The 12,545-nt window shown below is 37.0% G+C and overlaps 1 protein-coding gene across 3 annotated transcripts in view; it reads left to right on the plus strand.

Moving 5' to 3' along the window:
- Positions 1–12,545, plus strand: part of TSHR (thyroid stimulating hormone receptor) — a 58,812-nt gene that overhangs the window by 33,563 nt on the left and 12,704 nt on the right. For all 3 annotated transcript variants that reach the window (XM_069018016.1, XM_069018017.1, XM_069018019.1), the window contains 4 exons: positions 1,016–1,090; positions 3,824–3,901; positions 4,893–4,961; positions 12,361–12,438. In XM_069018016.1, the coding sequence (XP_068874117.1) occupies positions 1,016–1,090; positions 3,824–3,901; positions 4,893–4,961; positions 12,361–12,438 (300 nt within the window). The remainder of the gene's footprint in view (positions 1–1,015; positions 1,091–3,823; positions 3,902–4,892; positions 4,962–12,360; positions 12,439–12,545) is intronic.

Consider the following 12,545-nt stretch of genomic DNA (forward strand, 5'->3'; position numbering starts at 1 on the left):
AAGGGTAGGGGTTGGAACTCTTACTACTTTTGTGAGAAAGGAAAACATGTTCACAATTTCTTCAGTAGTTTTCCCATTTGTCTTATCCATTAAATATCTACAATACACTAGTGTTCCTTGGCAAAATTCCACAGCTAGCTTTTTTTCTTAGAAGTGCTGCCTTACTCTATTTTTGTAGGAAATAGTGGGAAGAAGGGACACAACAAATATATACACATCTTTAGTATTTACGAGGCATTTATACAGGGTTTTAAAGCATACCTGTCAGTCAAATGTGAAAAGCACACATATAGACACCTGATTTCATATGACCTCTAGGGCAGAAAGAAATCCTGAAAAATACCCATGATTTTCTAAAGAAACTTCTGTGATTTTGAGTAATATTTGGAATAAAGGCCTCTTCTGTGTGTGTGTGTGGTGGGGGCAGTGGCAAAGAGGAAAGATTTGTCCAGTTTTTTCCTATAGATGTGAAAGCAATAAAAAGGAAAGTAGTAAAAAATTCCAATTCAGGAGAATAGTTTTGAAAAATTGAGAACTATATTTTCTTCAGTTATTTTCACTCTACAGAAGTTCAGAAAGAAGGGGCTTTAAGCATTCCACATTTTAAGACAGTATCCCTTTTTAGGGCTATATGAACAGCTCTTAGCCTCAATGAAAGATAGAGGATTCAGGGGCCCAGACTATTAAATGAAGCAGCCTTAATCTCTCAAGTTAAAATAAACCAGAGTTTTAATTATTTTCTCCCTATCAACCTCACAAGCTACTTCCCTCAGCAGATCTGCCTAGCTGTCTTTTTAGTCTGTGTTTCCATTTTTTAGATTCTATAATTTATCATAAGTCTGGTATTTTGAATTTTTAAAATTGTTCTGGTATCCTTCTATTTTGAACAGTTGATTATAAATTAGTTGATTGACTATAGAGAGCATGCAATAACCATCCTGTGCTATTGAACACTTTAAATAGTTCATTGTTTTTCAGTGATCCAGTAATTCTTTCTGTTTCTCCTCTCTTTCAGTGGTATTTTTAATACTGGACTCAAAGTATTTCCAGACCTCAACAAAATCTATTCATTTGATGTGAATTTTTTGCTGTAAGTATCTGTCCTCACAGCTGGTTAGAATATTGCCATCCTTGGAACACAAAAAAAATGTATAATGAAGGTTTCTGGTTTTGAAAAAAAATATCATGTAAGTCTGACAAAGCAGTTTTCCTCAAGTGATACTTCAGTGATCATTAGCACCAAATCTGGAGAATGCCAGGTCACCCAGCACTATACGTTTGACCTGAATTCGAGACATGGACACGCAGCACATTCACGATACACAACTTCTACAGGCCCTTTGCTTTTATTTTGTTTCTGGTTTTGCAATGGCTGTCCAATACCTAAATTAATCTGAAGTCAGAATAGTGTGACACACAGGACTTGAGCTGGCATACATCCTGCTAACATCAAGTCATCCTATCAAAATTCTTCTAACAATTTTGAGCTGGCATGGTGAAGCAAACTGCAGAACAATTTCTTGAAGAAAGAGAATGGGAATGCAAATAAGGGCAAGGAGGTCTCCCACTATTATCCTTAAAGGCGTTTCAGAAACAAAGAGTCCTACTTTGAACTCTAAAAATAGCAGGTGTTTCTCAGTATTTAAAAAGAAGAGACAACATCCACCTGTTTAATCTAAATTAGAATTCTGGGTTGTAATCAAGTTGAGGAGGAAGAGTAGCTCAAATGAAGACTTGCAGCCTGATACAAGGTAAAAGTATCTTGATGACTTCTTGGTCCCAGAGAGGAGTTAGAAATTTTATATTGTAGCAGTTTTCAGCTGGAAGAGGCTTGAATGCTTGATGGGCTAGGCAAAAGGCAATTAAAAATGAGGACTATTATGTTAGAAGGTGACTTGCAAAGACATGATTGATGATCTACCGCAGCCTTGTTTCAGTGCTGCTAAGGGGTGTTTTTGGTCAAGAAGGGTCAGTTCCCACTGCATTCATAGTCTGCCACTGGCAAGATGAACCTCAGAGCAATGTAGAAATGCTGCTTGTTTTGCTAGAAAGTGTAGGAAGCAATGAGATCTTCCCTTCCAAGCGTCTTCTGAGACCAGAGATAAGCCTTGTTCTAAATCATAGATTCACCTTGGCTGTAGGCCTCCAAGATTGAAACCTGAGTCATTCAGAGCCCTGAGTAAGATATAACTACATGTTAAGAACTATTAGGGAGTTTCTCAAAGACCGAAAGGGCTTCAGCTTGGATTGAACTCTGCTAGATCTACTTGTACATAGTAGAGAGAACCAAGAATTAAACAGGCTAGATGAAACAAAGCAGTTTATACAACCATCTGTGTTCTTACTTCCAACCAACTCAGTGCCTTTCTAAGTGGCAGAAAGCCAAACATTGTTCTACTTCTGCCTTGATTTTTTTTTTTTTGACAGAGATCACTAACAAAAGATAAATATAGGTCTTATATGCTACACAGAGTTTTTAAAGAATAGACCTGTACTTTCAAGGAAGATAGTTCTATGATGTATATTTCTAAATATTGCTATTCAGTGAAAGACTTTTTGTTTCTTCCATCAAGAAAAAAAATTATTTTGAAAAATAATAGGTTTCTAAATAATGCATAAGGTATAGCTGGGGAAAACCCATCCATTATAGTACTATTTGCCTTTGAGGTCAAGCAACTTACAAGTAAACATTTATCTAGAAAAATGAACCAATCTGCAACATGTCAAACTCAAATGACTTGTGGTGGAAACCACCTATCAGTGAAAATTACTTGGAATGAAAATGGCTGTAGCACTGTCCAGTGTTAGCACATATATATGCACAAATGTAGCACAGAAGAGGAACGAAGTTATTTCTGGCACATGGATAATTGCTAGGACTTCTCAGCCCATGGACTTTATTAGGCTGTACCTAATCCACAAGCTGGAAAAAGAAAAATTTGTGCAAACTTTCACAGACTATAATATGATTCAGGAAAAATCAGAGAAAGGGCAATCAGAGACTTTGTTCTGCCCTCTGTTTCTACTAGCTTTTTTTCCCTCTTCTTTCTCCAGTTTAGTCATAGTAAATCTCTTTAGTTTTCATTTCTTCCTTTTGTTACAAGAGAATTTTGGTCTGAAGATACATGGTATTTATTAAGACTGCAGAGTAGGAGTAAAAAAAGTATTTAAGAAATGAGTAGTGAAACACTTCTTTGGACAAGAGGTGAGAAGAATCAGTAAGTTCTTCCACTTACTAGTGAAAGAGATGTGCTAGATGCACTTCTGTAAATTTAAATGCCTCTGTCCTGAGTAATGTGTTATCTGATATCTTATCTGAATTTGGAGAGAAGGATTTCGGCTCTGAAGCCACATGGGTCGTTCAGTTGACACTGCAGCTAATGCTTATTCACTCTGCTAATTCTCTGGCTCATGAGGCCAGGGTCCTGTCTGTGCCATTAGCCACTATTATCACACAGGCTGGCACACCTCACCAGAACTACAAAACCCATGTACCTCACAAGCTGTCGTCCTGGATGCTGGAACATGCTCAATTCTTCATCCTACAAGTATCTTCTGGCCTTAGATGTAACTAAACAGGGTATTCTTTTAAACTTATTTATTTAAATAAATTAATTTACATTTATAATATAATAAATATGGACATTTTATTTATTTAAATGATATTAATATCATGATAAAATACATTAAAATAATTTATTTAAATAAATTTATTATATTTTAAACATTTATTATCAAGGCAGAGAACAATTAATAACAAAGCTAATCTTGAGATGCTCTGTTGGGCAAATGTTTGATTGTGATATTTTGTCTCCTTTTTCAGTGAAATTGCAGATAATCCTTATATGACTTCAGTGCCTGCAAATGCTTTCCACGGGCTTTGTAATGAATCTCTAACCCTGTAAGTTCTTCCAGTTTAAGTCACAAGGCAATTACCTCTCTGGTAATGCATATGGCAAAATGTTTATAAAAAAATTATTCCTGTCCTACTCTGTAGTAGTCTGCAGCCAAGAAACACCATAGACAGACAGTATCCATACTCTAGTTTGCATAAATTCTGTACCTTGACAGCTATCCAAATCAGTCCTGCTCTTTTCTTTAAACTGGCTTGATTAATGTGGTTTTGTTTTTCTATGACCCTAGTGCCAGTGAATGGTTATATTTGAAAAAAATCAAAGGAGAAAGTCTGCAAAGTTCTCCTCTTGTAAAGCTACAGCAGGGTTAGAACTGTGTCTAACTTTTTTTGCAACCTAAGTGGCACATACCATGGAAACTAATGGATGGCAAACATCAAAAGAATAATATTTGAAAGAAAATTGTTAAATAAAATTCAGTCAGTCAATGTGAGCCACAAGATAGAGCTGATGGGAGTGAAAATTACTGTAGTGAGTTATGACCTGAGCTGGGAGGAAGAGCATTAGAATGCAAACAAATGAATTCTAAAGAAATTCTAAAAAAAAATTCCTTTTGCTCTAAGAGAGGATAAGAATGAATTCTAAAAATTTAAGCCAGGCCTGATAGTAAAATCAGACCTTTTTTGCTAGTTGTTAGTTCCTTTAGCCTTCCTTAATCAATCCTAGCAGGATTTTGCTTCCCTGCTTTTAGCCTAAGGGTGGGCAAATTATGGCAAAGTGTTTTAGTCTATCATTGCTGTAAAAAGAGGTGAAAGATGGCACACCTGCCACATGGTATCCTTGACTCAGGTGCACTCAAGAATGCTTCTGGGCATTTTTTTGACCTTGCGCAGTAACTACTGCTTCTTCAAGAGATTAAAATTAACCCATCCATAAATGTGCCCTTGCAAAGAAAAATGATCCATAAGATGTTAGGTATTCATGTATTGAAGCAGCCCAAAATACACTAATGTAATTTTTTTTTTTTTTTGCCTGTAGTAAACTCTACAATAATGGTTTTACCAGTATTCAAGGCCATGCTTTTAATGGGACAAATCTGGATGCAATGTAAGTAGCAAGTCATTCTCTTCTTTCAGCAGAAAAAACCCAAACTTCTCTGCTTATTTGAGGCTCTAAAATACATATTTAATTTTAATTACTTTTAAGGAGAAAAGAGAGGATATTAATTTCAGCCAGCAATAACAATATCATTGCTTAATGTCTTTTGCAGTGTGCTTTCATTTAGTATATGTATTTATAGCTCAGAAATAAAATCATGGCAAGTAATTCCAGTGTGAGTTTTGTTCTGGTTTGAAGCTACAGTAAAACTTTGTTTGACCAGGAACTCTTCTAAGATGATTTGGAAGATAATTATGCTTTTTTTTTACAATACTGTTTTGTTTTAGTAAGTGTAGCACTGATAATGGTAGCAGCTCTTCCATAGGTATCTCTTACCTGCAAAAAAAGAGGGTGCTGTAAGGTGCTGGGAGCAATTCAGAGGAACTAGCCACTTATACTAGAAATGAGATGCACATCTCAAAAGCATGAATCAACCATTTCATATTTCCCTGCAACTTCTTACTGTATTTTCTGAAAAATTAATATTTACTGAGTGAATATCCTTTTTACACCATACTCAAAATCACCTGCCTCAATCATTAAGACAGAATAAATATCAGTTCTAGAGACTCCATTCACTTTGGCAGAGCTTACTCTTGTCCTCCAGAGGCTTGACTGAAGAGTTTGTCACTCTCATGAGTAAAGAGATTTCTTCATCATGAGCTCTTAAATAACCAGAGAGACATGAGGATAGATATTTTTAGTACTTTAAATTAGGCTTAAATTCTATAAGAATTCCATAAGAGCATCCTTCACATGGTCTTAATCTTTCCAAACGGCCTATTTTACCTTAGCAGCTAGCTAGACTTCTTAACATCTGAAAGGTTTGAGTTAAACCAAAAATCTGAAATAGATCTGATTTTACTCACACTGGTTCTGTTACTTTAAACTTTCACATGAAAAAGGAAGTTTTCCATGATGACATAATGTTTGTACTAGTGCCCACAGAAATCATGAGATATAAAACATGGCAAAATAAATCCAGTGTCTTGACTGAATTCCTCTTAGCTGCATGCAGCAATACTCAGAACCTTTCCAAGCCTTAGCCAATACATGAACTGTGTTGGTTCTTCCATTTCTTCCATTTTGACAAAACACAGGTTGGACACTATCTTGTAGAAATTTTTCTTTATGCTTCTCTGATAGTAGGCAGGTGCTATTGCTTCTGTCCTCTTTGGAATTTCCACGATTATTAAAGAATCAAGTGAAAATGTAGTTTTAGAAGATATGGAGTCCTAAACATCTGCTTTGTTGAACTGGGAAGTAGAGAAGCAGACAACATATACTAGCTTCTGTAGATACTGTTTGTTTACTTTTAGAAAAAAAATTGTAATTAGTATTCTTTAAGGATATTTAAGTATTTTTTAAGGTCAAGAGTAGAGGGCTTTACAGAGAGATCTGGACAGACTTGAGAGCAATCACCAACCATATTCAATTTAACAAGAAAAATTGCTGGATTTTCCATCTGGCACAGTGTAATCCTGGTTATACATACAAAGTGAGAGGCTGGAGAGCAGCCCCATAGAAGAAGATCTGGGAGTCCTGGCTGATGACAAGTTGAACATGAGCCAGCAGTGCCCTGGCAGCCAGGAGGGCCAACCCTGTCCTGGGGCTCATCAGGCACAGCATCACCAGCTGGGCAAGGGAGGGGATTGTCCTGCTCTGCTCTGCACTGGGGCGACCTCACCTCAAGTGCTGGGGGCAGTTTTCGGTGCCATAATATGGGCAGGGTATCAAACCCTAAAGTGTGTCCAAAGGAGAGCAATCAAGAAGGTGAAAGGCCTTGAGGGCAAGACTTACAAGGAGTGGCTGAGGTAACTAGGCTTGTTCAGCCTGGAGAAGAGGAGCCTGAGGGGAGATCTCACAGCAGCCCACAGCTTCCTCAGGGGAGGCGGTGGAGGGGCAGGTGCTGATCTCCTCTCTCTGGTGACCAGCAATAGGGCCCAAGAGAACAAAATGAACCTGCATCAGGGGAAGTTCAGATTAGACATTAGGAGAAGGTTCTTCACCAAGAGGGTGGGCAGTCACGAGAACAGACTCCCTAGGGGAGTGGTCACAGCACCAAGACTCTTAGAGTTCAAATTGCATCTGGATGATGGTCATAGTCATGCTTTTGTTTTTCAGCATCCTGCAAGGACCAGGGAGTTGGACTCCATGACGCTTATCAGTACCTTCCAACCTGATATGTTCTATGACTTATAATCCTAAGTGAATCCTTCCAGAGACTGGCTATGATGCACAAGTTAATCAAATCTAAAAAGAAAAAATAAAACAACCAGCAGAGTAACTAAAACTAGGCTAAAAAACTAAAAGCTAAACTAAAACTAGTTCATGGGTTTATCTACCAGCAGTAAAAATGGTTTATTACAATAAACACTTTTCTCCTAATTAAATCATATGACATTTACTTGGAGCAAAGCACTATTCCAGATGTATAAAGCAAACTAGGGAGCTGAACATCAGTGGTAAAGCCTTTATCTCTTTGATAGACTACACTAAAATTTCTAAACTAATTTTCTTAAGTAGTTTGGTTACCATATGACAAGATAAAGTATAATTTTGGTAAGCGCAAGCTTAGAGATTTGTTGTTTCTAGCAGCAGCATTAAGTTAATGCAAGAGGCAAATATTTAATTTTCTCAAATCTGACATTTATAATTTGAACTCTTGGTTGTCTACCACTGTACAGTGAAGGAAGTACCTGTTTTTGTCTGGGTCTTATCCAAGAGCCTTTGAACTTAACAAAAACAGGAGCAAAAATAAACTAATAGAAAAAAGGTGAGGGAAATTTGAATGGGTTTTGAATTATTATCTCAAGGACAAAAATAAGTAACAGAGTAAAACAAAAAACAATAATAAATTTTTTGGCAAATTATTCAAAGACTTCATGTTCCATCCACAAATCAGAAGACATTTTGGTAATCTCACAGGCTATCTTCTACTATGCCTTATGCCTTTCTACCACTCTTGCAGTATTAAAATGCCTATGGAATTAAAGGGGGTCAAAAAAATTAATGCAGGTATAGGTGAAAAACCATGGATAAATGGTTTCCATTATCACACTGAATAATAGCACTACCTAGATGATCTTGTCATCCAACAAGGATCTGTGTTTAACAGCAAACCACAGTACTGCTGTGTAAGTTTTACAAGGGCAGGGGAGTAAGAAACCAGGAACGACAGGCTGAATGACACTTTTACTGAAAAGCATTCATCTGACACTTGAATCCCTCATCTTAGCCCATCATTAAGGTCCATAAACTGCATCACTCCTGCAAAGTGGTGCTGCTGCACCAGTATTTATTTCTGTAAGGTAATTGGTGAGGAAATAAGAGTTTTTAAAAGATATTTTCAGTGAATGGCAAAATATATTTGTGATGAGCTTTTACAGAACTATCTAAATTACTGAAGCAGAAAGTGTGTGATCTCAAAATCTAATTACAAAAATAAACTCCAAAAGAATATATTTACTTTGGTATACACTTTCAGGGTTCATTTACAATGCTTGGCACAGCTCAGAGTTAAGATAAACAATTGTGTGGAAAAATCATACGATGAATCCTTGGTACTGCTCACTTACCAACGCATCTTTTTTGCCTGTTCTCCCTTTCTTTAACCTCCATTTCATAATCTAGCTGGATGCATAGATACATTAACGTGCCACATGTTCAGAGCCCACTTAATACTATAGTAGTGATAATGAAATATGTGTCCAACATATTAATCTTCTCCTTGTTTTTTATTCTCTGCTGCCTTATTTTAAAACTAGAAGCTGAAAACAAGGTGCATACAATACGTAATTCCATAAGTCTGTGAGGTGTTCCAACTAGGATCTTTGGTAACTTAACTTGATTTTTAACTAAGTGATCCTTTGTGAGAAAATGTTGCAGAACCTCCCTTTTAGCCTAATCTATCTGTTCATTCTTATTCCATCACTCCCTGTGCTGATAAAACTGGACTGCAGTAAAACCTAATCAGTGAAATAATTCAGCTTTAAAAACCACCAAGAAAGCTGTGTCCAGCTGCAACATAGGGCATGGCACGAGTGACCTTGTACTATGAACAAAGAGAAACAGAAATCTTTCACATTTAAAGAAAGGTATGTGGCACTATACATTAATTAGTTGAATAGCTGGTCAGAATTTTTCATTCACATCCTTTACCCCCAGAAAAAATAAAATATTTTGTAAATTTATCTTCAGACCTTACATTATTATTCAGTTTTTCATCTCAGTTGAATATTTTGAATATTCAGGATTTTGGTTTTCTTTTGACAAATCTCACTTTTGATATTTGCTCTGTATCTCCAAAATGGGTGTCCCTAAAGAGCTCCCAGAATGTTCTCAATAATGTAACCTTCATACTTTTGTTTCCTACATATATATATCTATATATCTATATCTTTCTCCTTTTTGGAGACTGTGTTTTCTTCTTCAGCATTTTTGGTCCTTGAGAGTTGCTGAATATCAGTACCTGGTGGTTGCTCTTCTAAAACAGACTTGAGACACTAGCATTTTGAAACAGAGCATGCATGCCACTCAAGATGAAATAAAAGGTTGCTTTTCCTTGTGCAGACTCTCTAGTCTGTCACTTTATGAAGCATGCATTGATACTGTCTGAATACTCAGTATCTCTGTCATGCCCTGACCTTGTCCTGTTTTACATAGCACTTGAAATGTTCTGTTAGTTTTTTGTGCCCTCAGAAGGTCCTACTCAGCATGCTGCAGTCATGGTGTTTTCTGGTGGGGTTGAGGCTTAACCCAATACTCTTCCCACTTACCCCTGGACCTTGAGTCCGTAGAGACTCTGTTAGACACAAGTATAGTTGGCTTACTGATGTGACTGGATTGAAAACGTGAAAAAGGGCCTTCATTTACTTACACAGCACTACAAAAACATCAGCATCTCCTACTCCAGATTCTGCACTTACTACTACAGATTTCCTGCACAGTTTGTACTGAGGTATTCATGTATCTCATTGCCATCCACCAACTCTACAAAATTATGATTATTTTAGTGTCCCCACTGCAGCTAGATACTACACATCAACTATGTAATTTCTAAAACTTCTAAGATTTGTTTAGACATGTTGATATCACTGTTGTGGTTTTCTCTTCTGCAGTGAATTTAAATGACATTCTGCATCATTTAGCTATCAGTAACAACAGGATTAATGGCACTTTCAGAAGGAACCATACTGACTCTACTTAAGCTTTCTTTGTCAAATTAGTATTTGCCAAAGCCTTATTCTTTCCATTTAAAAGCAGTACCTATCAAAATATAAGGGCTTAAACAACTGAAATCAATTAGCAGCAGGAAATTATACATTCTGATGGGCCTGACTCATTGATATGAAAACTGGCAGCTAACACCATAGCCCCTCCTTAGTAACACATGGTTCTGTACTTCCCAAAGTCTCTAGCTGTTTCTATTTGTAACTTTGAAGATTTTTATCATGTAAATCAGCTATTATATTTCAGGTTTATTACTCACTATGGTACTCAAATATCAGGGGAAAATATTTCAAAATTGAACAAGCAATTAACTGGTTGTATAATAGTGTCTAGCTACTAAAGCAGACAGGTTTTATTAGGTTAAGTAGGTTTTTGTGTCCTTCAACACTACAATCTAGATGTTGAAATCTTGGATTAATTCTTAACTTGGTTGCTCTGGTTTGAATTTTTGTATTCATTTTGCAGACAAAATCATGAGGAAATTTGCACATTAAAGGCAATGTTCACGAAAATAATGTGTCATTTACAGAATATGAAAATCAGTTCTCAGAAAACACAAATGCCAGGTGATCCTAGAATGCCATATATTTATAAAGAATGAAAGCTTATTTCAAACAACAACAGCTGAGAAGGTGATGTAAGCTATTTTCCTCTGTAAGAAACAAGGCTTAAGGCATGAGTGATGTCCAATGAATAGCATGCCAGAAGAGTTATTTGGCTCCCTAAGACTTTCTGTTGTGTAACCCAGATGAAGTGCATTTACTTCTCATTTCTCACCATGGTGATCAATATAAGCTTATATCCAGTAAATGTTATGAAAAATTTGCCAATGACTTCAACCAGGACAGGATTAGAATCTTTCCTTAATTTTTTCCACAGCATGGCTTGCCAGCTGGGCAAGGGAGGGGATTGTCCTGCTCTGTTCTGCACTGATGTGGCCTCATGTGGAGTCTTGTGAGCAGTTTTGGTCACAATATAAAAAAGATATATTAGAAAGTGTCCAAAGGAGAGCTGTAAGGATGGTGAAGGGCCTTGAGGGGAAAGCCGTATGATGAGCAGCTGAGGTCACTCGGTCTGTTCAACCTGGAGGAGACTGAGGGGAGACCTCATTGCAGTTATAACTTCCTCAGGAGGGAAAGAGAAGAGAAAGACACTGATTTCTTCTCTGTGGTACCCAATGACAGGACCTGAGGGAATGGCCTGAAGCTGTGTCAGAGAGGTTTAGGCTGGATATTAGAAAAAGGTCCTTCACCCAGAGGGTATTTGGGCACTGGAACAGGCTCCCCAGGGAAGTGGTCACAGCCCCAAGCACTGATAGAGTTTAAGTTTTTAGACAACACTCTCAGGCACATGGTGTGACTCTTGGGGCTGTTTTTTGCAGGGCCAGAAGTTAAATTTTGGTGATCCTCATGAGTCCCTTTCAACCCAGGATATTCTGTGACTCTGTGAACTTCACAAACACCCTCTGACATCTGTTGTGACCACCTTCCTATTGCACTTTTTATCTTACTAGCTACATCACAAGCTAGCTTGTAAATGTTTTTAATGGGGTACCAAACATCCAACTCTTTCCTTGCTCTTCTTATAACAAAACTTCGCTCTTAACTTTTGACCTGTATATGGAAACCTCCACTTGACTATGGAGATTTTAAAGCATTTAAAACTTTTATTGAACTCACAGCATGGAGGAAATTATTTTCCTGTTTGTTCATTATGTGTTCCATCATGTGATTCCCCATACCTCATTCTGATGAAAGAAAACAAAACTATTTCACCTCATCCTCACACATATGTACTTGAAGATACAGTGTGTAGGCACATGCCCTTATGTGTATGACAGAGAGAGAAAAAGAATTTGGAACAAAGATAATAAATAAATAAATAAGCAAAATAAATTACTCGTTGAGGAATTTAATTTCTTTTCAAAATAGAAAGTCTGTATTTTGTTTCTTGGGTACACAGAAAATGAAGTAACTGATTATGCTTCAATATGTCATCTGGAATGGATGGCCTTTATACATATTGCTTTTGTACATCTGTGTAGGCAAGTAAACTCGGAATCTACTCTAACCTATGAATAACTACTTCCAAATCACTGTTTTGTTTGTTTCTGCAGCTATCTGCACAAGAACAAATACCTTGAAGTTATCAATGATGATGCATTTCTGGGAGTGCACAGTGGACCAACTCTACTGTAAGTAGGAGAAAATGAAGTAGAGAAAGCTTTAAAAATAATACCGTTTTAGTTTACAATTTCTTTACAACCTGCATCAGAGCAGCAGGGACAGGAATGGCATGTTT

The sequence above is a fragment of the Aphelocoma coerulescens genome, chromosome 5 (assembly GCF_041296385.1).
Source record: "Aphelocoma coerulescens isolate FSJ_1873_10779 chromosome 5, UR_Acoe_1.0, whole genome shotgun sequence".
Taxonomy (NCBI): domain Eukaryota; kingdom Metazoa; phylum Chordata; class Aves; order Passeriformes; family Corvidae; genus Aphelocoma; species Aphelocoma coerulescens.